The sequence below is a fragment of the Urocitellus parryii genome, chromosome 7, assembly GCF_045843805.1.
Source record: "Urocitellus parryii isolate mUroPar1 chromosome 7, mUroPar1.hap1, whole genome shotgun sequence".
Taxonomy (NCBI): Eukaryota; Metazoa; Chordata; class Mammalia; order Rodentia; family Sciuridae; genus Urocitellus; species Urocitellus parryii.
Genome location: NC_135537.1, coordinates 183,197,466 through 183,219,115, shown reverse-complemented (window position 1 = coordinate 183,219,115; position 21,650 = coordinate 183,197,466). Strand labels below are relative to the sequence as shown.

Here is a 21,650-nt window from a genome sequence, read left to right as displayed (position 1 = left end):
AGCTGGGAACACGGGGAGCTGGGGAGACGGGGAGATGGGGAGACGGGGAGCTGGGGAGAAGGGGAGCAGGGGAGCAGGGGAGACGGGGAGCTGGGGAGAGAGGGGAGACGGGGAGCTGGGGAGAAGGGGAGCAGGGGAGCAGGGGAGACGGGGAGCTGGGGAGAGAGGGGAGACGGGGAGCTGGGGAGAAGGGGAGCAGGGGAGCAGGGGAGACGGGGAGCTGGGGAGAGAGGGGAGACGGGGAGCTGGGAACACGGGGAGCTGGGGAGAAGGGGAGCAGGGGAGCAGGGGAGACGGGGAGCTGGGGAGAGAGGGGAGACGGGGAGCTGGGGAGAGAGGGGAGACGGGGAGCTGGGGAGAAGGGGAGCAGGGGAGCAGGGGAGACGGGGAGCTGGGGAGACGGGGAGACGGGGAGCTGGGAACACGGGGAGCTGGGGAGAAGGGGAGACGGGGAGCTGGGGAGAGAGGGGAGACGGGGAGCTGGGGAGCTGGGGAGAAGGGGAGCAGGGGAGCAGGGGAGACGGGGAGATGGGGAGACGGGGAGCAGGGGAGACGGGGAGCTGGGAACACGGGGAGCTGGGGAGACGGGGAGCAGGGGAGACGGGGAGATGGGGAGACGGGGAGCAGGGGAGACGGGGAGCTGGGAACACGGGGAGCTGGGAACACGGGGAGCTGGGGAGACGGGGAGACGGGGAGCTGGGAACACGGGGAGCTGGGGAGCTGGGGAGATGGGGAGCAGGGGAGACGGGGAGCTGGGGAGAGAGGGGAGACGGGGAGCTGGGGAGAGAGGGGAGACGGGGAGCTGGGGAGAGAGGGGAGACGGGGAGCTGGGGAGAAGGGGAGCAGGGGAGCAGGGGAGACGGGGAGCTGGGGAGACAGGGAGACGGGGAGCTGGGAACACGGGGAGCTGGGGAGAAGGGGAGACGGGGAGCTGGGGAGAGAGGGGAGACGGGGAGCTGGGGAGCTGGGGAGAAGGGGAGCAGGGGAGCAGGTGAGACGGGGAGATGGGGAGACGGGGAGCAGGGGAGACGGGGAGCTGGGAACACGGGGAGCTGGGGAGACGGGGAGCTGGGAACACGGGGAGCTGGGAACACGGGGAGCTGGGGAGACGGGGAGACGGGGAGCTGGGAACACGGGGAGCTGGGGAGACGGGGAGCTGGGGAGAAGGGGAGACGGGGAGCTGGGGAGAGAGGGGAGACGGGGAGCTGGGGAGCTGGGGAGAAGGGGAGCAGGGGAGCAGGGGAGACGGGGAGATGGGGAGACGGGGAGCAGGGGAGACGGGGAGCTGGGAACACGGGGAGCTGGGAACACGGGGAGCTGGGGAGACGGGGAGACGGGGAGCTGGGAACACGGGGAGCTGGGGAGACGGGGAGCTGGGGAGCTGGGGAGATGGGGAGCAGGGGAGACGGGGAGCTGGGGAGAGAGGGGAGACGGGGAGCTGGGGAGAGAGGGGAGACGGGGAGCTGGGGAGAGAGGGGAGACGGGGAGCTGGGGAGAAGGGGAGCAGGGGAGACGGGGAGCTGGGGAGACGGGGAGACGGGGAGCTGGGAACACGGGGAGCTGGGGAGAAGGGGAGACGGGGAGCTGGGGAGAGAGGGGAGACGGGGAGCTGGGGAGCTGGGGAGAAGGGGAGCAGGGGAGCAGGGGAGACGGGGAGCTGGGAACACGGGGAGCTGGGGAGACGGGGAGCAGGGGAGACGGGGAGATGGGGAGACGGGGAGCAGGGGAGACGGGGAGCTGGGAACACGGGGAGCTGGGAACACGGGGAGCTGGGGAGACGGGGAGACGGGGAGCTGGGAACACGGGGAGCTGGGGAGACGGGGAGCTGGGGAGCTGGGGAGATGGGGAGACGGGGAGACGGGGAGCTGGGGAGAGAGGGGAGACGGGGAGCTGGGGAGAGAGGGGAGACGGGGAGCTGGGGAGAAGGGGAGCAGGGGAGACGGGGAGCTGGGGAGAAGGGGAGCAGGGGAGCAGGGGAGACGGGGAGCTGGGGAGAAGGGGAGCAGGGGAGCAGGGGAGACGGGGAGATGGGGAGAGAGGGGAGACGGGGAGCTGGGAACACGGGGAGCTGGGGAGACGGGGAGACGGGGAGCTGGAGAGATGGGAGAGGGGAGCTAGGGAGCTGGGGTGACGGGGAGCTGAGGCCGACCGGAACTGGGGAGACGGGCCGGAGAAGGACGTTTTCTCTCCTGAGGTGCTTGGTGCGTTGACCGGTTCCCGCCGGGGTCCCGGGGACCGTAGAAAGAACTCCCGCCGACACCCGCTCAGCTCGGGCCCCTCGGCGCCAGGTGCGGTTTCCGAGGCCGTGTTTCCTGCTACACCGCGGGCCTCCCGGAGCGCCCGGCGGCGCGCTTCCGGCGCGGCACTTCCGGCGGCGGCGCAGTCTGACGGAGCTTGGGCGCCGGCCGCGTTCCAGCGGGTCTTCCTGGTGGTGCCGCGGTAAGGAAGGGCGCGGGCGGCCTGCTCGGAGCGCGTCCTGGCGCTGGCCCGCCTTGAACCCCGGGCTGGTCGGCTCCCGGCGCTGCCGGAAGCCAGTCCCCCGAGGCGCTCCGTCGCGGGCCTCCCCGGCGGCCGCGGACAGCCGGACAGAGCCGGGGCGGGAGGCCCTGCCCCGGGGGCGCTGTCCAGACTGCCCGTCCCCCTCCACACGGCCCAGCCAGGCAGCGTGGAATACCAGGGCCGAGGAGGGCGAGGATGGGCCGGGGTCCCTGCTGGAGGTGGTTCCCGGGCCCAGCGCTGGTTGAGGAGACGGGTCACCGCTCAGAGAGCCTGTGCCCACCGCCTCTCGCTCTGCGCTGAGCCCCGGCCGAGGCTGAGCCCGCCTCTCTCCCCAGGTCTGGCCCTGTTCTGGGCTCCCAGGCTGGGGCGGAGCCTGGTGCCCCCCTCCGTGAGGACGTGATGCCCAAGCTGCAGGGGTTCGAGTTCTGGAGCCGCACCCTGGGGGGCGCTCGCCATGTGGTGGCGCCCATGGTGGATCAGAGCGAGCTGGCCTGGAGGCTGCTGAGCCGCCGCCATGGGGCACAGCTCTGCTACACTCCTATGCTGCATGCCCAGGTCTTTGTCCGGGACGCCAACTACCGGAAGGAGAACCTGTACTGCGAAGTGTGTCCTGAGGACAGGCCGCTCATAGTGCAGGTGGGCAGCAACCACGTCCCCAGCGGTGAAGGACCCTAGCCCTTCACACTGGCTAGTCCCAGCAGCCAGACACCTGTGGCTGAGCCCATCCTCCAGGTGCACCTCCCAGAGGCTTACCCTTCCCTTGGAGCTGGCTCAGGCACTCATGAGGGAGTGCCCTGGGTAACTGGAGCAACTCACAGCCCATGGTGTGACCGTGATGCTGCCCGTCACCCTCATAGGCCTTTCTTCTGGGAACAGTTACCAGAGACCTGTGCTGTTAGGAGAAGCCGGCACTAGCAGCTTCTGTTACACATCAAGGAGAATTCTCTAGATCTGTAATGCACTCTCCTGTGGGGAGGGGATGAATCCTGCTCTCGTATTGTAAATGTTGGTAGGCCAGGATACTCCCAAGGCTGGACCCCAGGACTACAACCATTGTGTCACAGTGGAACCCCTCACAGGATTGGGCAGCCTGGGCACTGAGGGACCTGAGCCTGGCTTGGCTCATGGGTATATTTCTTATTTTCAGTTCTGTGCCAATGACCCTGAGGTGTTTGTCCAGGCAGCTCTCCTGGCTCAGGATTACTGTGATGCAATTGATCTGAACTTGGGCTGCCCACAGATGATAGCCAAAAGGGGTGAGTTGGTGTTCAGGGTCCTGCGCTAGCCCTGTGGGGGCCCAGGCTCTGTCTCTGATCATGGCAGCAGCTGAGGCTAACAAGCAGTCCTTCCCTTGGTGTTCCTCAGTGCTGGATGGAGGCAGCCATTCTCCTGACTAGACAGGTGCACAGGCAGGGTTCCTTACTCCTTGATGAGTGCCTCTGCAGAAATGTGGCATGCCACTGGGCTCAGCCTCTCCCTCCCTGAGCCCCTCAGTAGGCACAGCTGGTGCTGGCCCACGTGATGCGTGTACAGTGTCCTTTGAGCATGTGCAGCTGGGCAAATAGAGCCCCCAAGTCAGATGCTGGCACACTGCTTGGGTCTGTGATCATCCCCCTGCCCCACCCAGATGCCCAGCTATTGTTTGACATTAGTTTATGCAGCCTGGCAGGGGGCTTGTGGCCTGTGGTTGCAGGAAGGACAGGGATTGTGGGCCACGTTGAGGGAGGGTGCTGAGGCAGCTTGCACCCTGGCCTCACTGGGCCATGCTCATTCCTACAGGGCACTACGGCGCCTTTCTGCAGGAGGAGTGGGACCTGCTGCAAAGCATGAGTGAGTGGCCGCATGCCGCCAGGTGGGCAAGTGAAGGAGCCCCAGAGAAGCCCTGCAGGGCCGGGAGAGGACAGTGTGACAGAGTGTCCTGGATCACTCTGGCAGCTCCTGGCTGCTGTACCCTCCCTGTTGGAAAGAGGTGCCTGTGAAGAGCCACCTGTTCTGCACCAGCTTTCCCCTTAGAGCCAGACAGTAGGTGGGACAGCCAAGTCTCTCAGCATTGGCCCCACGTCATGTGAACTTGTGAGGACAAGGGAAAGGCTGTGGTCACCTGCCCAGTAACCTGAGGATGATGGCTGGGTGATGACCAGAGCTGCCCTCCAGGAGGCTGATGCAACTCCATGGGGCCTGGGCTTGGGGCTCAGCTGGCTAAAGTGGGATCTCAGAAACCATATCTCTTCCTAGTTCTGTTGGCCCATGAGAAACTCTCAGTTCCGGTCACATGCAAAATCCGCGTCTTCCCAGAGATAGACAAGACTGTGAGGTACGCCCAGATGCTGGAGAAGGCTGGCTGCCAGGTGAGGGCTGTGGCTTGCAGGCATGGGCGTCAGGGCTGAGGGGCAGCCAAGCTCTCTGAAAGCTTCAGTGAGACAGGCTTCTGACCTCTTGTCTGCCCTCCTTTTGGGGCCCTTGCTTGGAGGATTCAGGTGAGGCGTTTTCTGTGCTGGGGCTGGTGGGCTTGTCAGTGGCCTGACCCCATTGACTCCCAGACATCCACCCTGAGCTCAGTCCTGTGACAGATGCCATCTTGGCTCTAGGGTGTGGTCCCCATGGGAGTAGCTCTGGGGAGCTCAGCAGCCTGGAGGGCTAGGGAGGCGGGCCACACAACTCTTGGCATATCTGGTCCCCTGTCCCTGTGCTCTGCATGTTGAGCTCTGCCCAATGCAGGCTGGAGGGACTCAGCCTTGAGGGTGCCCTTCAAGGTGCTTAACTGCCAGGGTTGGACAGGATCCTAAGTGATCTTGGGGTAAGGCCTGGGCAGGAGACCCCATTTTCCCTCCCCCCTCACACTGGTCCCTTGTACACCTATGACCTTGGGTGGTACTGCTTCTTCCTGGCCTGGGCACTGGCTCTTTTTTCGGTACTGGGACTTGAACCCAGAGGGGCTTTACCACTGTGCCATATCCTATAACACTTTATTTATTCATTTTTTTCAGATAAGGTCTCACTAAGAGACCTTGCTTAGGGCCTTGCAAAGTTGTTGAGGCTGTCCTTGAACTTAACAGTCCTCCTGTGGGGTCTGACTTTGGACAGGATTGGGCATCCTTGGTGTAGCCTGGAGCAAGATCCCAAGGGCAAGGCTCACAGCACCTTTGGCCCAGGATGGCTTTTTCTCTCTCTGGCTAGGGAGCAGAGAAACTGAGGGAGGGGGTTCCCTGGAGTTGATCTGGAGGTTCAGTGGGTTGAGCTAGGTGCTGGTCTATCCTAGCTGCTGACGGTACATGGGCGCACCAAGGAGCAGAAGGGGCCCCTGTCAGGAGCAGCGTCCTGGGAGCACATTAAGGCTGTGCGGTGAGTGGACGGGGTGGGGAACACAGCCTGGTCTTTCCTGGCGGGGCATAAACCCAGCTCCACACCTGGGGGTGTTCAGTACACCGGACTTTCTGTGACCAGTTGGGGTGGGAGGCCCACGAACGTGGAGTTTGGGGCCTGTTTACCCGTCTCTCCTGGGCCTTTCACTGCCCTGTTGGGGACAGCAGGGTCAGGCCTTTCTCCTCCTACAGGAAGGCTGTGGCTATCCCAGTATTTGCCAATGGGAATATCCAGTGCCTGCAGGACGTGGAGCGGTGCATCCAGGACACAGGCGTGCAGGGGGTCATGAGTGCAGGTGAGCAGGAGGATGCTCAGCCCCCTTCTTCCTTGATGCCCTGTTTTCATGAGCAGGCAGTCTGCTCTGATGGGCCTGCACTCTCAGACTAGGTTCCCTGGGCTGTTTCCAACTCGTGACTGGCCAGTGAGCCAAGTGGTCAGTCCTGTCCTCAGCAGGAGGTGACCCAAAGGGTGTCCTAGGCTTTCCTCTCCCAGCCCAGGGGATGGCCCCACAAGGCCTGCCTCCCTCCTGCCTGCAGAGGGCAACCTGCACAACCCTGCACTGTTTGAGGGCCGGAGCCCTGCCGTGTGGGAGCTGGCTGAGGAGTACCTCGACATTGTGCGGCAGCACCCCTGCCCACTGTCTTGCGTCCGGGCCCACCTCTTCAAGCTTTGGCACCACACGTGAGTCACACATCAGGCAGAAGCCAAGCAGGACTGCCCAGGCATCAATCTAGGGGCCCTGCCCCAGTGTCTTGGGGCTTCCCAAAACAACTTGCCACCAATCCGGTGCTGAAGGGTCAGAGGCTTGCGGGCAGGCGAGAGCCTAGGTGGGAGGCACTGGCTCTGTGCCCTGTGTACATCTCAGGGTGGTGGCTGGGGCCCAGGAGCAGGCTCAGCTCCTGTGACAGATATCTGCCTTAGGCTACAGGTGCACCAGCAACTTCGAGAGGAGCTTGCCAGAGTGAAGACCCTGGAGGGCATCGCTGCTGTGAGCCAGGCGCTGAAGCTGCGGTGCCAGGCAGGTACGGGGCTGCGGGGCCCAGCCATGGTGGCCAGGCTCAGTCATGACCGGGTCTGGGCCTTTGCAGGAGGACATGTCGCGGCAGGAGGAGGGAGCCAGGCCCACTGGTGACCTGCCTTTCTTCCACTGGATCTGCCAGCCCTGCGTCCGGCCAGGGTGAGCACCTGGGCCAGTCCATGGATGTGGGACTCACGTGGGGACCTTGGTGTGGAGCAAGGCACCTTTCCCGGGTGTACCACCTGCTGCCCCTGGGGACCCGCCTGCTCTCTCTGGCTTTGGTGGAGGGTGCTCTCAGTGAACATTTGGTTCCAGAAGCTACTTCCCCAAGCTCCTCTATACCTGGGGGATTTGTCCTTGGGGTCAAGATGTGGATTCTCTGGACTTTTCCTGAGCTCTTACGGCTGAGGCAGGCTATCATTTGTGGCCACAGCCCTGCCTGGGCTTAGTGGCTTAGACGGTGGCACCTGAGGTTCAGACACCCTCCCAGGGAGGCCCCAGCCTTGTGCTAGCCACTCACCCCACCATATGTATGTAGCTGCCCCCTGTAGTCCTACATAGGCCAGCCCCTGCCTGGGCACCCTGAGAATGGAGCTGGCCAGGGTGCTTTGTATATTCACATATGTCCTGTGCACTAGTGCCCACCACAGCTTCCCAGTCCCTCCTCACCCTCGGACCCCCCAAGAGGCTCTGACCCATGTGGCTGTGACTAGATGATCACCTCTTGTGGGTGTCCTTGGCTCTGCTCACTGCCCTTTCTCTCCAGGCCCAAGGAGAGCACCAAGGAAAGCAGTGGTGGCCGTAGCAAGAGGGCCCTGGAGGAAGAGGAGGGTGGCACAGATGGCCTGTCCAAGAACAAGCAGAAGAAGCAGCTGCGGAACCCCCACAAGACCTTCAACCCATCTCTGAAACGTGAGCACCCTGCAATGGCTGGGCAGGAGCAGTCAGGCCCACCCCAGAGGCTCTTCTCTGCCTGCCTCTTGTCCACAGCTCCAGAGCCAGAAGCAGATGCCTGGCTTTCCTTCCCACACTCCAGGGGCTTGGAGTTGTCACAGTTGTAGTGCTGTACTGGAGGAGTGGCGGGGTGTGGACAGGGGACACACCTATTACAACGTGTCAGATGAGGTTGTGGGGCGAGTCCTCAGCTGGGTGTTGTCCAGGTGGCCACTGGGTTACTGAGGATGTCTCTGGCCAGCAGAGCACTGGGTATGCCCCAGCCTTGTACAGGGATGGCCTGAGTAGCTCTCAGGAGCCCTTGGGAAGTGTTCTGAGGTCTCTGTAGCAGGCTGTGAAGGAGGTCAGATTATGGGTGAAAATGCTCCACCTCACAGGAAGACCTGATTCACAGTTCCATGTGGCCTCAAAGCTTGTGCTGGGAGGTCTCAACCCAATGTAGCCCTCCTCTCAGCCACCTAGGCCAGACCATGTAATGTCTCTCGGGCCTGGATGCTCTGATGCTTGCTCACATCTGAGTAGCTGCCACAGAGCAGAGCTTGGGGCCGAGTTCCTGATTTTTGGCCTTCTTGCTATGGAAACACAGCCAAGGGCACCAGAGCCCTAGAACTGGGTGGGGGTGGGATAAGGCAGCTCTTCCTGTTAGGAAGAAGCCCCCCTGCTTCCTGCCTATTTTCTAACAAGACTGCTCACCATCCCTTACTTACCCAGACGTAGCCAATCCACATCCTTTGCCCCCGAGCCCCCGCAGCCCAAGTAAGCTTTGTGGAGATGGACACTCAGCCCATCTCTGGCTCTCATTCAACCAGCATTTCTTTTTGTTCTTTTTTTCAGCAAAATATGCAAAGTGTGACCAGTGTGGAAACCCAAAGGTTAGTCCTGGCAGCCTGCTGCCCAGGAAGTGGTGGGCAGTGCGGGCTACCCCAACATTGTCTCAGACGGTCCCTGTGCTGCTATGGGGCTGGTACTGTCCAGTCGGGAGGACAGCCACGGGGTGACCTGGCCTGGGGGGCAGTGCCTTTCTGTGCTGATTCCCAGGGCTGTGTCCAGGCCATGGGGCTTCTGGCATAGGCTTCCAGATGACTGGCCTCACCTCACTAGCTTTCCTGTGCCCAGGGCAACAGGTGTGTGTTCAACCTGTGCCGGGGCTGCTGCAAGAAGCGAGCCTTCCGAGAGACAGCAGATTGCCCAGGTGAGGGAGTGTCTCCACCGTCAGCCCACCACCTCTAATGGGTATCTGGGCCTCCTGACCCCCAATCTCTTCTTTTCTAGGTCACGGGTTACTTTTTAAAACCAAATTAGAGAAGTCTCTGACTTGGAAAGGGACCCAACCTGGGCTGCAGGAGCCTCCACAGACAGGGCCTGGAGCACCAGGTGGCTTCTCTGAGGTTGTGGGCAGTGCCCTGGCCTGAGGAGTCAGCAGGAGCCACCCCCACTCCGGGCCTGCAGCTGAGGCCTGGACACTTCTTAAGGAACTGCCTTTACTCAGGGAATCTCCTGCTGGTTTACATGGAAGGACATGCCGACATCCTCCCTGGCCCATACTGGGACCTGGCAATGCTGCACCCAGGCAGGCCCAGGCTGGACCTGCCTTGTGCACAGCTTGTGTGTTCAAAAGTGAACAATAAATCATTTCAGAGACACATGTGCAGACAGCCAACAGCCTATGGCCACCACCCTTCCAGACCCAGGGAGGCCCGGGGCTAGGAGGGCATGATTAGAACCAGCAGGGACCTAGGAGTCTGAGAAAGTGAAGAGGCAATACACTAAAGCCTATGCAGGACACAGCTGGGAAATTAGGGCTTCACCCAACCTCTCCCAAGAGTCTCCAGAGAGCATTCCACAGGAGACCTGGTGACAGCTGGAGAGGGCCCCACAGAAGCCAAAAGCAACCCAGGTGCAATCCAAGTGGCCACAGCAGGAAACAGAGCCAGAGCAACCATCAGTCTACTCTTTATTGTATGCTGCAGTTGACAGTCTGCAATCCAAACAACACGAACAGGAAGGGTGTGGGAGACCGTGCTGCCAGGCAGGAGCCTGGGCACTGCATGGAGTCTGTTCCCTGGGCATGGAAGCCCATGAGGTCGGTCCTTTGTGGCCACAGTAGGCACCCTGTCTGCCTCCTCAGGCCCTAGCACAGAGTCTTGCCAGGTGGAGGGACACATAGAAGCCTGGCTAGAAGCTCAGGAGTGGCACCCAGAAGTCAGGCTGCTCAAGCTCCTCAAGGCAAGCAGGCAGGAAGCCCAGGAGCATGTCCAAGGGGGCAGGGAAGGGGTGTGCAAACCATCCTGGAGGCCGCTGGGTGCCCCTCACATGTTGGTGCTCATCCGGGACTGGCTGTTGGCTGGAGTCAGCTCCCCCTGGCTCCCTTCTCTGGGAGGGGACTGCAGTGGACAGGAGAGAGCTCAGCCAGGGGATGCACAGGTGCTGCCCGCTCCCTGATGCCCCCAGCTGCTCACCTTGACATGGATCTGGTTGCGCAGCACAGCTGCCCTCAGGATCATGGCCTTGGCGCGTCGCTGGAACTCCTTCCCCATCAGCAAAGACTTCTCAAAGGTGGTACTGCGCTGATCCACATCCCGAGCATACAGGATCTGTGCAGGGACAGGTTCAGCAGGGCCCAATAGGGGCCCAACAGGCACCCTCGGCCCCACAGCCCCCTAGCCACCTTGCTATGTGAGTCGATGCGGGCGTTGATGAGTCCTTCCAGAATGAGCTGTGTGAGCTCATCCTCCAGTGCTGCCACTGTGGTGTTGAAGGCTGCGGCCATCTTGTGCATGTCAGCTGACACATAAGGGCTGAAGTACTGTGGGGCAGAGAGAGCAACAGCTGCCTGCCACTCTGGGGCACATCCATTCCCACCAGCCTCTGCCTGCCCTACGCCTACCTGGATGAGCGCACGATTTCGGATCTGGGTGTACAGAGTTCTGACGTGGGGAGCGAGGTACATGTCCAAAAGCAGGTTGTCCTGCAGAGGAAAGCTGGTTAGGGACCTTGCTGGACAGAATCCAGCCAGCAGGGCCAGGACCTTGCCCCTCACCTTCATCTCATCCAGCATCTTCAGGCATGAAGCGTATTTGGACTCATAGAATTTAAAGATGATGTCTCGGACCTGTGGCTCCAGCTCCAGGAATAACTTGAAGGAGCTGCAGATGTCGGAGTGCTCAGCCCCACACCTCCACCTACCCTCTCTACCCAGAGGGCTGGAAGGGTTCCACTCTCCAGGCACAAGGCTGAAGGGGCCCACACCCCACCCACCTGCTGGAGATGACATTGCGCTGCAGTTCCTGCCGGTCAAATGTGGCCAATGCGCACAGACCTCCATAGATGGCCACGTTGCTGGGGGAAAGTAGCTGAGGGGCAAAAAGGGAGATGGGTTCACTGATGACCTGTCACCTCCTCAAGAGAACACCTAGGATCCCATTCAGAGGAGACCAACGATGTGACCTGGACGCTCTCACCTCAGGGAAGTCGCAGTGATCGAATGAGGCCAACAGGAAGCACTTGGCAGCCTGCTTGTATTTGCGTGCAGCCAGCTCAGCCAGGCCTAGAGAAGGGGCAATGAGGGAGAGGGTGGCGGCATTAGGCTGCCTGGAGCTGCCACGAGGGCCTGGCCATCAGTGGTGTCCCCCAACCTAGAGAGTCCTAACTGTGAAGCAGAAGTAACTCCACACTCCAGATATGCCTCCTCAAGCCAGGTGCCCAGGGCCTTGAACTGCTGCTACTGCTGCTGCCTGCATCAGACACCCAGGCTCAGAGACACCAGCTGGGCTGCCAAAAGCAACACAGTGGCTTGTCCCAGGCACATGCTGGCAGGTGTCTCCTTGGTGTGTGAATTTGGGACACGTGCATTCAACAGTGCCCTGCAGCCTTCCAGTAACTTCCAGCTGTGAGACGGGGCCATTCCTGCCCCAGGGGTGAGGACTCAGGCCTGGGCAACCTCTGGGTGGTGAGAGCCTCACCTGCAGCACACTTGAGCTTGGTGAGGATGCCTTGGGTCTGGCTGTCCCGCTCTCCACGCTGCTGCAGGGGAAAGCCACATGCATAAGAGGGCTGCACCCCTCCCCTCCTCATCTGGGGAGCCCAGGGCCCAGGCCCCAGCCCCAGCCTGAGAGGGGAATGAAAACAAAAGGGTAGTGGTCAGGCTCCCACAGCAGAGTCTCCAAGGAGGTGGGCCCTACCTCAGCAATCTCTGGGGTAGACTCAGCCTTGCTGACATAGCTCAGCACATGAGACCAATTCTGCAAGTAGACACTGACCTGGAGAACAAGGGGCAGGGCTACACTGAGCTTGGGTTGCCACCTCCTGGCTACCCAGTGCTGCCCCCTGCCTGCCAGAGGCCCACCTTGATGACGTTGAGGCACATATTGATGACATGCTTGGCACTCGTACAGTAGTCTCGGGCGCGGGAGTAACACTTGAGGGCATTGCTGAGGTCCCCACAGTCAAGGTAGTGGTCACCCAGGTCATCGTGGCCGCGCCTGTAGACCTGGCTGTGAGTGGACACAGCAGGGGGCCAGCTGGGCCCAGACACCCCCTTCCCTGGGCAGGCCAGCACCTGATGCTCTCCTTGATGGAGTTGCCCTTGTAGTTCTTCAGGTCTGTGTCCAACTTCTCTAGCTTCAGCAAGGCCTTCTTCCGAGTGGCCTCCACCCAGGCTGTGTCCAGAGGTGGGGGCTCCACACCACTCTCAGGAATGGCATCGGGGGCATTCTGCAGCTCCCTGAGGGAGGACCTGGCCATCAGGACGCCGACGGTCACAGGGGCCAATGAGGTGGCCAGATGTTGCCAGCCACAGACAAGCCCTCAAGAGGCTCATTCCCAACCCCAGCTAAAGGGCCACCTGTACCAGGAGCACAGGGACAACTGCTGACCCAGGAGCCCTCGGCTGAGAGGGGAGTGCTCCCAGGAGAGGACTAGCTCCATGGGCTCCCTGGAACATGCAGGCAGGTGCAGCTCCTTCAGCCCGGAGAGGTAACACAGTGGCTTGTCCCAATCACATGCTGGCAGGGGTCACCTTGGTGTGTGGATTTGGGACACATGCATTCAACCATGCCATCCAACCATGAGCAGGGCCTGCGCAGCCTGCCCCTGCACTGCTTACCACGTGCCGGAGTGCTGCTGTGTCACTGCACAGCTAGGGCACTGGGCATGGCAGGAGCACGGGAGGGCCCCCTCCCCCCATCCAGGCCAGTCCCAAGCAAGGGGAACATCACATCCACCCTGACACTTTCCACCACAAACGCCTTTTTTACCAAGACCCTGGCCTTACCTGGTGGCCTCCGAGAGCTTCCGATGTATCTCCTCATACATATCCACATTGAAGGTCCTCTGCACGAAGGAAAGGGCCATCTTCAGGGCTTCCACCCGCAGTGGGGGGCAGTGGTCAGCAATGAACTGCAGCCGCTCAATGCGCATCAGCCCACTGTAGCTAGCTGCATACTGCTCCAGATCCTAGCACAGGAGTGAGAAGAAAGCAAACAGAGGGTCGAACACTGCATATAAGGCAAGGTCCCATATCCCAAGCCCAGAGACAGCAGACAGAGAAGTCTGACTGCACACAACAGGCACTGGACCTGATGGTGCTGAGACCACTGGGTGGGTGGAGACCCCATGGTAGGGCTCTGCTCCTCATGGCACTTATTAGTACTGGACTGGACTGAGCAGCCAACGGCATTTAACAGGTTGAGTCTCCCTGGAGATGAGACTCAACAGTCAGGGCTACTCCAGGTGGGTGAGAAGTGGGTGCAGGATGTCAGGCTAGGCTGAGAACCCAACATAAATGAGTGACAGAAAGCTGAAGAGTCCCAGTTCAGAGAAAGACCAGAAAAGTCACGGAAAAGCATCAGTCTGCCTACAGAGCAGACTGCAGTGGGACTCTGGCCTGGACACCCAGCAGGACTGCGATGGCCTCTCCCCGGCTGGGCTCTGTACCAGGGTGGGGTTCTCCACCACGTAGTTGACATCAGGCGCATTCTGGGGATCCTCCTGGGGGTCCACGTCAATCTGCATGGGCTCCACAGCCCCCTGTAACATAGGTCAGGCATCTTAGGCACCTTCAGCTCTCAGGTCCTTCAAGACATAGCAGCACCACTCCCCGACCAGTGCTGCCCTCCCCAGCCCCTGCTCCACGGAGCTCAAAAGAAGCCCCTTGGCTGGTGGCTGCCCAGGTTTGAGGGGGAAAGCAGACATCAGGTGGGCTTGTGTTCCCAGCCACCGCCTTCACCCCAGAGGCAGGAGGACCCCCAGAGGCTCTGTCCTGAACAGCCACACGGAGGTGAGGGCCGCGTGGGGGGGGCGGGGGGAGAAAGGGATCATCGGGTGGCGCAGGGCCCGCGGGGAGGGCAGGGCCTGGCGGGCACCTCGGAGAGCAGCGTGCAGGCCGACAGGCTGACGCTCAGGCTGCAGTCCCCGGCCGTGCCAGGCCGCAGGTCGGAGGCCGACGAGGAGGCCGAGCTGGGCGCAGGGCTGCCCGGCATCGCGACCTGACCGCCGGCCGCCGGCCGAGGAGCGTTGGCGCAGCGCGGAGGAGGGGACGGGTCGAGCGCAGCCCGCGCGGCCAGTCCACGTTGCGCGCGGAGCCTCAGCCCGGCAGCCTCCCGCCCTCCTCGTCCTCCCCGCGGCCTCCCGTCCTCCCCGCGGCCGCTCCATCGTCCTCGAGGCCTCCCGCCCTCCTTCCCGGGGCCTCCTCGTCCTCCCCGTGGCCCCGGGGCCTCCTCGTCCTCCCCGGGACCTCCCGTCCTCCCCGCGGCCTCCCGCCTTCCTCGCGGCCCCAGGCCTGGAGGGCGCGGGCGCGGCCTCGGCTCATCACCTGCAGGTTAAACACCTGAACCGGCAGCGGCATCTTCCACCACCCCGCCGCGGCGCGCCGTCCACTTCCGGGGCGACGCGGCTGCCGCTTCCGGGTCGCAGGGCGGGGCTGGGCGCGGGCCACTCTTAAAGGGGCCGTGGGCCACGCCAGCCGGTCCCCGGCGCCGGGGTCGCGGCGGTCGCATGAGCCGCGCGCGGGGCGCGCTGTGCCGGGCCTGCCTCGCGCTGGCCGCGGCCCTGGCCGCGCTGCTGCTGCTGCCGCTGCCGCTGCCGCTGCCACACGCGCCCGCCCCGGCCCCGGGCCCCGGCCCGACCCGCGCCGCTCCCCGCCTGCGGCCCGACGACGTCTTCATCGCCGTCAAGACCACCCGGAAGAACCACGGGCCGCGCCTGCGGCTGCTGCTGCGCACCTGGATCTCGCGGGCCCGCCGGCAGGTGCGCGCCCCGCCGCGCCCTCGGCTCGCCGCCGCACCTGCGCGCCCGCCTGCGCCGGCCCCGGGCGCGGGCTCCTCACGGCTCCTTTCTCCCGCAGACGTTCATCTTCACCGACGGAGACGACCCCGAGCTCCAGCTGCTGGGAGGTGAGCGCGCCCTGCGTCGGTGCTGCCGCGCGTCGCCCGGTGTCACGCGTCCCTCGACAGGGTCCAGCCCCAGCCGCCCGTGGCAGGAGCTGAGGCACTGGCCAGGTCACACGCCAGCAGAGGGAACAGCCAGGACGCCCACCCGCCGGCCAGCGCCCGGGGCCCCGTGTTGCCGGCCAGGTTCTGTTCCTCCGCCACAGCCACTGCCCTGCTAGGTTTCCCGGGGCCCCTGGCCAGTGCCACGTCCTCTGCCCGGCAGGGAACGTCCCTTTCGGGTCTGGTCAGGGCTGCCCCTCCGCGGGCCGTTTCCACTGCTGGACTCCCAAGGGCCGGTTATGTGTTCAGTCCCAGCTGAGCGAGGCTGAGCTCGGGCTGCATCTGGACTTGGGCCGGGCGGCCGGGCACCGCGCTCAGGGGTAGGCTGGGCGTCCACCCTCCACTTCCCCTCTGCCAACTCAGCAGGCGGCCGCGTCGTCAACACCAACTGCTCGGCCCTGCGAACCCGCCAGGCGCTCTGCTGCAAGATGTCCGTGGAGTACGACAAGTTCATCGAGTCAGGTCGCAAGTAGGCGGTGGTGTCCCCCCCCTCCCCCCCAGGGAACCCAGGGTGAATGGTGGGGGCCCTCTCAGCCACCAGCCCCGTGTCCACCACTGCCCTCCCTGCAGGTGGTTCTGCCACGTGGATGATGACAACTACGTGAACCCCGAGGGCTTGCTGCATTTGCTGTCCGCCTTCTCTCCCAGCCAGGACGTCTACCTGGGGAGGCCCAGCCTGGACCACCCCATCGAGGCCACCGAGAGGGTTCCTGGAGGCGGCACTGTACGTGATGGGGCAGATGGCCTGAGGATGGCGCTGGGGGTCAGGGCTGAGGAGCTCTCTCCTGGGCGGTCTGACCAGAGCTTCCTGTCTCCAGGTGACCACAGGCAAGTTCTGGTTTGCCACTGGTGGGGCCGGGTTTTGCCTGAGCAGGGGCCTTGCTCTCAAGATGAGCCCGTGGGCCAGGTGAGTAGGGGCCCAGCTGCTGGTGCTGGGAGGCGGCGGGATGGGGGTGAGGGCTGAAGCCGCTGACCAGCCTTCCCCGCAGCTTGGGCAGCTTCATGAGCACTGCTGAGCGGGTGCGGCTGCCGGATGACTGCACAGTGGGCTATATCGTGGAGGGGCTGCTGGGTGCTCGCCTGCTGCACAGCCCCCTCTTCCACTCCCACCTGGAGAACCTTCAGAGGCTGCCTCCCGAGGCCGTGCTCCAGCAGGTAGGCCCTGGGCTCCCTGGCGCCTCAGCGGGCGCTCCTGCCCCTGGACCTGCCCCACCCTCCTCCATCACCCTGGCTGGCCAGCCCGCCACCCAGGTGCTCTCCCAGCTGAGCAGGAGGACAGGGCTCAGCCTTGGGGCTTCTGTGTGGTCGGGGGGGGACCCTGGCCGGGTCATTTTGCTACCGGGCACAAGGTCATCAGGTAAAGAGCCCCTGTGCATCTTCCCGGGGGTAGGGGTAGAGGAGAGAGGGCCGGCTCTCACGTCTGCTTCCTGTTCTCCCAGGTCACCCTAAGCTACGGGGGTCCCGAGAACCCACACAACGTGGTGAACGTGGCTGGAGGCTTCAGTCTGCAGCAGGACCCCACACGGTGAGCAGGTGGCGGGCTTTGGGCCCCCGGGGCTCGTGTTGGCCCACAGTCTTGACTTCGCTTTCTTCCTTCGCAGGTTTAAGTCTGTGCACTGTCTGCTGTACCCAGACACAGACTGGTGTCCCACGCAGAGGAGGGGTGACCTCAGCTCTCGGTGACTGAGGACTCCTGGTGGCCACCCCCAGGTGGGCCTGGTTGGCTTCCTCTTGCCACCAGTACAGGTGCTGGGCAGATGCTCTGCTGGCCTCCCGCAACCTCTCAGCAGTCTCAGGGGCCAGGTGCTCGGGTGAGCGAGGACCACCAAGTCCCGTGCTCTGGCTGCCCAGGGATGGAAGGAGGAGTGATGGGAGGAGGGTGGTGCTGCTGGGCCCACAGGCACCTCCCCAGCCCAGCCCAGCCCAGCCCGAGCATCACGCCGGCAGGGAGGGGCCTCTGCCCAGCATCTGGACACCCAGGCTCCCAGGCTATGGCCTCCCTGCTCACCTGCAGAAGGGCCAGGCAGGCAGGATGCTCAGCAGTGGACTCCAGGAGGACTGTGGGCCAGTGAGGGGGCTTTTCCTGTAGGCCTCATGGGCCCCCTCCCTCCCCACACAGACCGCTCGGTAGGGCCTGGGGCCAGCATCAGGGCATGTTCCCCGAAAAGCTGCACTTGCAGCCAAGAGCCTCCAGGGCTGGCCTCCCCTGGGGCCCTCGGGCCCTCCGGATGCCCTTCCCCATTCTGCTGGACACTCAGGTCTTCCACAGGGAGCTCTGTCCTTCCCGCCCTGGCCAGGGTTCCTAATGCAGCCGCAGCCGGGGAACTGCCCCTTCCCTGCATCACGAGTGCAGCGAGTGCAGCCTCCTATTTCAGTGGACACCCGCAGGTGGCAGCTCGGCCCTGCAGTCCTCCCTACAGCCACCCTCCTGCCCAGCTCGGCTCCCTTCAGGCTCTGAGAGCTTTTCAGGCCTGGTCCCAGGCGCTCTAGCTGCCCTCTCAGCGCGTCTGGAAGCAATTGCCTTGTGTGCGTATGCACAGGTGTGCACTCCCATGTGCGGGTGGCTGAGATCGGGTGGCCCCCGGTGGGCAGGTGTGGACGTGTGCAGAAGGTGTACACTCGCTAGCCGTGGGTCAGCTTAGGGTTCTTACGTGGGGTGAAAGCATGTGCCCCGTGCTGGGGAGCCTGCCTTACGTTTGGAGCACCACCCCCTTCTCACCGACAGCCTGCGACCCACCCCGGACCTGGGCCATGCCACCACGGCTCAGGCAGCTGTGGGGTCTGATGGGGGACCCTGGGCTCCAAGCTGCGTTGCCAAGCCAGGGTGCTGGCCCATGTGTTGCATTAAATGCTTTTCCACTCGGGATATTTACACCTTGCGATGGGTTCCTGGGACCCAGCCCCTGTGCGTTAGAGCAGCTGTGTGAAAGGCAGGGAGCCACACCATGTGGCCAGGTCAGAGTCGGGGAGCAGAGCAAGGCACACCCCAGGACATCTGGGTCAAGGGTCACCAGCCTCAGGAGCCAGGAGCAGTGGCACACACCAGTAATCCCAGTGGCTCAGGAGCCTGAGGCAGGAGGATGGTGAGTACAAAGCCAGCCTCAGCAACTTAGTGAAGGCTTCAGCAACTCAGCAAGACCCTGTTACTAAATATATTTCTAAGGGGGAGGGAGGGGCTACTGGGGGTGTGGCTCAGTGGTTAAGCGCCCCTGGGTTCAATCCCCAATACCAAAAGAAAAAAAATTACCAGCAAGCCTGAGAGGAGAACAGTAAGTTCTGGTGTCGCCCGGACAGCGGTTCCACAAGAGGGCGGCCTGTGTCCCACGTCCATCTGCTTTGGCTGCTGGAGTGGAGGTGTGGCCAGCCGGCACTTGCTTCCCGACATGGGGTTGGGTGGCCCCTTCTTCCACCCTCACATGGGGATCTCCACCCGCAGCCTCCCCACAGCCCCGTCCTTGGGCTAGGGACGTGCTCAGGCCACCAGAACAGCGACTCCCAGGTGTGGGCCACTGTCCCGCACACATGGACTCCCGGCATCTTCACAGCCAGGCGTTCTCCACTGTGAGTTCAGCTGCTGGCGGGGTGGGGACCCGCCCACGGAGGGCTCTCTGGAGTCGGGGCTCTGCAGGTCTGACCTGGGCTGGAGCCCGGAGGTGTGTGACTGCTGAGCTACCAGCCCTTTCTACTTTTTACTTCAGGATGGGGTTTTGCTAAGTTGCTTAGGGCCTCCTTAAGTTGATGACGCTGGCCTCAAACTCTTGAACATCCTGCCTCAGCCCCTCAGCCACCACACCTGGCTTCTCTCCTTTTCTGATCCACGTTGAGGCTGCTCCTGAGGTCTTGCAGCCTCTCTTCTGAGTGACTAGGCCCACCAGAGTTATGGTCAGACTTTTCTAACTGGTAATTTTGTAAATTTAATCCAAAAAGTTGTCCCCAGGCAAAGCCAGTCCTGCAACTCACAATTTGGGAGAAGACTGCCCACCCCAGACTCGGGCCCTTCCGTGTGGATCGCTCAGACTGCAGAGCAACCACTGCTGGGAGGAGTGGAAGAGCCCAGAGGTGACCCACAGCTCAGGAGCAGGAGGGACCTAGAGATGGCAGCTGGGGCCCCAGGAGCCGCACAGCATGAGAGGCCAGGGCCCAGACCTGGTGACACCCTAGGCAGCCACCACACGAGTCACACAGGCTGGGGTGTCTGGCAGGTTACAGGAAGTGGCCATGCCTTGTCAGTGCCTGTCCAGCCTGGAGTGGTAAGCCCCGAGACCCTGCGGCCCCTCGCACCTTGCCAGCTCTTGCCAGGGGGGCCCAGGAGAGGAGCGGCCAGGCCTGACCTCCCTCTCCAGAGCAGCCCACAGCCCAGAAGCCCCTGCGCGGCCCCAGCAGAGCAGTCGGCAGCTCCCGTGCCCTCCAAAGGGAGCTGTGTCCCCCCGGGTAGCTGCTGCACCTGCCTTCCAGAGAGAAGGAGACCACCAGGTGTGCAGCTTCGTCCACCTCTGAAAGAGGAAGTGGGTGAAACACTGGCTCTCTTTGGTGTCTTGTATTTCACAAGCTGCCTACAGTGGACATGTAGTAGACATATAGAAAAAGTAGGAAAAAAGTGGAACGTTATTGACATTAAAAATTGTTGGGCTGGGGACGTAGCTCAGTAGCAGCTGGTGCATGAGTCCCTGGGCTCCAGCACCTGTGTACTTGGTCATTCTCTGGACAAGCCTCTACTAAGCTTCAGTACCCCCCATGTGACTGCCTACCAGGCACCTGAGGACCAGTGCCCATAGGTTGGACCTGGCCAGCAAGCTGGGGAGGGCTCCAGGGCCGGATGGGAAGAACTGATGCAAACAGTTGGCGCCCACTACTTGCAGATTCACCCCTCGCTAAATTTTATGTGTAACCCTGAACCAATATTTGCTTAGAAGAGGAGATTATTCACAGATGCACAGGGTGGGGGCAGTTTGAGTGGCCGCCTTGGCAATTTAGGGAGCTCTGTCTGAAGATGAGAAAAGGGCTGGGTTCAGTCCCAGCACTGCAAAAGTAAAACTCAGTGGCTGATGGACCACTTCCCGGCTAAGGCCAGGCTCAGGGACCTGCCCTCTGGCTCTGCTCTGAGGCGGGGACACGGGTGCTCTAGTGCAGTCCTGCTCAGGCCGCTGGACCTGCTGGAGCCCCAACTCTGGCACCCAGAGGTGGCCAGCCTCAGACAAGTCACTTAAAACATTTTACTTTCTCTCAAAAAATAGACTCTGCAGAAGGCGTTGCCCCTAAGCTGCAGGAGAGAGAGGTCTGTTTCCTGGCAGCCACGGCTGAGCATGAGTTGATTCCGTGGTTGCACAACTCTGAGTGTGATGAAAACCATCGAATTATACATAGGGACTGCCCAAAGCCTCCCGAGATGGGCTGGTTGAGAGGCCCAAGCAGCACTGGGCACCGGGGATCTGTCCAAAGCACGCCTGGGGGCGACCTGGTGCTGCAGCTCATCCTGGGGGCAGCAGCAGAGGGGTCCTCTGCCTGTGTCTGCAGCCAGGGGCCAGGGGTGGAGTTCAGAGCCCGACGTCAGACACCTGGTTTATCCGGTCTGGGAAGGTCCAAGCCTGGCTGGTCACACAAGATCAAGGTGCAGTGTGATTCCCAGCCAAGATACAGAAAGGAAGGTGGTGGTGGGGAGACGCCTGTATTCCCAGCGCCTCCAGAGGGGGGCAGGAGGACCACACGGTGTAGGCCAGCCCCGGGAACTTGGGGAAGCCTTCTCACAATGTCAAAAGGGCTGGGAGGTAGAGCACTCTGGGCTCAACCCCAGGAAGGGGCCGGGGGAGTGAGTCAAGATATCAAGAGTAAGATTGGAAGAGCACAGTATGGAGCCCCTAGTTTTATTATTTATTTTTGGTGCTATGGATTGAACCCAGGACCTTGCACATACTAGACAAGTTCTCTACCGCTGAACAACATCCCCAGCCTTTATAATTCGATTTTATTAACAAACATTTCCACAAAGAGATCTCCAGGACGAGATGGTCCGATTGACTAGACATTCAACTCGGCAAATAGAGGACCTTTCCCAACTCCTACCCCAGGGCCAGCAGGACCTGCTTCCAGCTCCGACAAATACATTGTGAAAACACTGACGCTTAAGTGTGCGTGGGCACTTAGCAGCGGGGGGGGGGGGACGCTGAGGTCCCGGGGGTGGGGGCCTCCACTGCACCCGTGTGCTGAGGGGCAGGAAGGGGGAGAGTGGCTGGTGCCCAGAAACCAGGGACGATCCTGGGCAGAGCAGCGGGCACACTGCTGGATCGTTGCCAACCAATCTACCCAGTGAGAGAAAAAGTCTTTTGCATAGA

The 21,650-nt window shown here is 62.4% G+C and overlaps 3 protein-coding genes across 10 annotated transcripts; 2 read left to right on the top strand and 1 right to left on the bottom strand.

Moving 5' to 3' along the window:
* Positions 1 to 2,378: 2,378 nt before the first annotated feature.
* Positions 2,379 to 9,477, top strand: Dus1l (dihydrouridine synthase 1 like). Its single transcript, XM_026410775.2, has 14 exons — positions 2,379 to 2,439; positions 2,835 to 3,135; positions 3,647 to 3,755; positions 4,279 to 4,329; positions 4,735 to 4,847; positions 5,759 to 5,841; positions 6,054 to 6,157; positions 6,399 to 6,543; positions 6,784 to 6,880; positions 6,951 to 7,039; positions 7,647 to 7,792; positions 8,669 to 8,706; positions 8,951 to 9,026; positions 9,107 to 9,477. Exons 2-14 carry the CDS (start codon positions 2,899 to 2,901, stop codon positions 9,244 to 9,246), a joined length of 1,428 nt encoding a protein of 475 aa, XP_026266560.1. The 5' UTR covers positions 2,379 to 2,439; positions 2,835 to 2,898; the 3' UTR covers positions 9,247 to 9,477.
* A 294-nt stretch (positions 9,478 to 9,771) lies between these two features.
* On the bottom strand, positions 9,772 to 15,123 carry Gps1 (G protein pathway suppressor 1). 6 transcript variants are annotated; one of them, XM_077800774.1, is made up of 14 exons: positions 15,055 to 15,123; positions 13,769 to 13,861; positions 13,107 to 13,288; positions 12,393 to 12,569; positions 12,180 to 12,315; positions 12,016 to 12,093; positions 11,797 to 11,857; positions 11,296 to 11,381; positions 11,093 to 11,187; positions 10,875 to 10,980; positions 10,722 to 10,802; positions 10,503 to 10,640; positions 10,294 to 10,428; positions 9,772 to 10,218 (listed from the first exon to the last, which is right to left on the bottom strand). In XM_077800774.1, exons 2-14 carry the CDS (start codon positions 13,844 to 13,846, stop codon positions 10,144 to 10,146), a joined length of 1,428 nt encoding a protein of 475 aa, XP_077656900.1. In that variant the 5' UTR covers positions 13,847 to 13,861; positions 15,055 to 15,123; the 3' UTR covers positions 9,772 to 10,143. The 6 variants fall into 6 exon arrangements, with proteins under 6 accessions (XP_077656900.1, XP_026266555.1, XP_026266556.1 ...); XM_026410770.1 differs by lacking the exon at positions 15,055 to 15,123 and adding an exon at positions 14,646 to 14,745; XM_026410771.1 differs by lacking the exon at positions 15,055 to 15,123 and adding an exon at positions 14,646 to 14,745 and having other exon boundaries at positions 11,797 to 11,854.
* Rfng (RFNG O-fucosylpeptide 3-beta-N-acetylglucosaminyltransferase) lies at positions 14,813 to 21,446 on the top strand. 3 transcript variants are annotated; one of them, XM_026410769.2, is made up of 9 exons: positions 14,813 to 15,079; positions 15,177 to 15,225; positions 15,688 to 15,790; positions 15,892 to 16,045; positions 16,140 to 16,228; positions 16,311 to 16,476; positions 16,761 to 16,846; positions 16,923 to 17,031; positions 19,259 to 21,446. In XM_026410769.2, the coding sequence occupies exons 1-8, from the start codon at positions 14,828 to 14,830 to the stop codon at positions 17,002 to 17,004; spliced, it is 981 nt and encodes a 326-aa protein (XP_026266554.1). In that variant the 5' UTR covers positions 14,813 to 14,827; the 3' UTR covers positions 17,005 to 17,031; positions 19,259 to 21,446. The 3 variants fall into 3 exon arrangements, with proteins under 3 accessions (XP_026266554.1, XP_026266553.1, XP_026266552.1); XM_026410768.2 differs by having other exon boundaries at positions 19,249 to 21,446; XM_026410767.2 differs by lacking the exon at positions 19,259 to 21,446 and having other exon boundaries at positions 16,923 to 18,193.
* Positions 21,447 to 21,650: the final 204 nt, after the last annotated feature.

Excerpts from the sequence above, each read along its gene's own strand:
- Dus1l (XM_026410775.2), top strand. The coding sequence starts at position 2,899 with ATGCCCAAGCTGCAGGGGTTCGAGTTCTGGAGCCGCACCCTGGGGGGC. Across the intron at positions 3,756-4,278 it reads ACAGATGATAGCCAAAAGGG|GGCACTACGGCGCCTTTCTG; the intron begins GTGAGTTGGTGT and ends TCATTCCTACAG. Across the intron at positions 7,793-8,668 it reads CTTCAACCCATCTCTGAAAC|CAAAATATGCAAAGTGTGAC; the intron begins GTGAGCACCCTG and ends TCTTTTTTTCAG.
- Gps1 (XM_026410770.1), bottom strand. The coding sequence starts at position 14,678 with ATGCCGCTGCCGGTTCAGGTGTTTAACCTGCAG. Across the intron at positions 11,858-12,015 it reads CTACCCCAGAGATTGCTGAG|CAGCGTGGAGAGCGGGACAG; the intron begins GTAGGGCCCACC and ends TTTCCCCTGCAG. Across the intron at positions 11,188-11,295 it reads ATCACTGCGACTTCCCTGAG|CTACTTTCCCCCAGCAACGT; the intron begins GTGAGAGCGTCC and ends TTTGCCCCTCAG.
- Rfng (XM_026410769.2), top strand. The coding sequence starts at position 14,828 with ATGAGCCGCGCGCGGGGCGCGCTGTGCCGGGCCTGCCTCGCGCTGGCC. Across the intron at positions 15,080-15,176 it reads TCTCGCGGGCCCGCCGGCAG|ACGTTCATCTTCACCGACGG; the intron begins GTGCGCGCCCCG and ends TTTCTCCCGCAG. Across the intron at positions 16,477-16,760 it reads CCGAGGCCGTGCTCCAGCAG|GTCACCCTAAGCTACGGGGG; the intron begins GTAGGCCCTGGG and ends CTGTTCTCCCAG.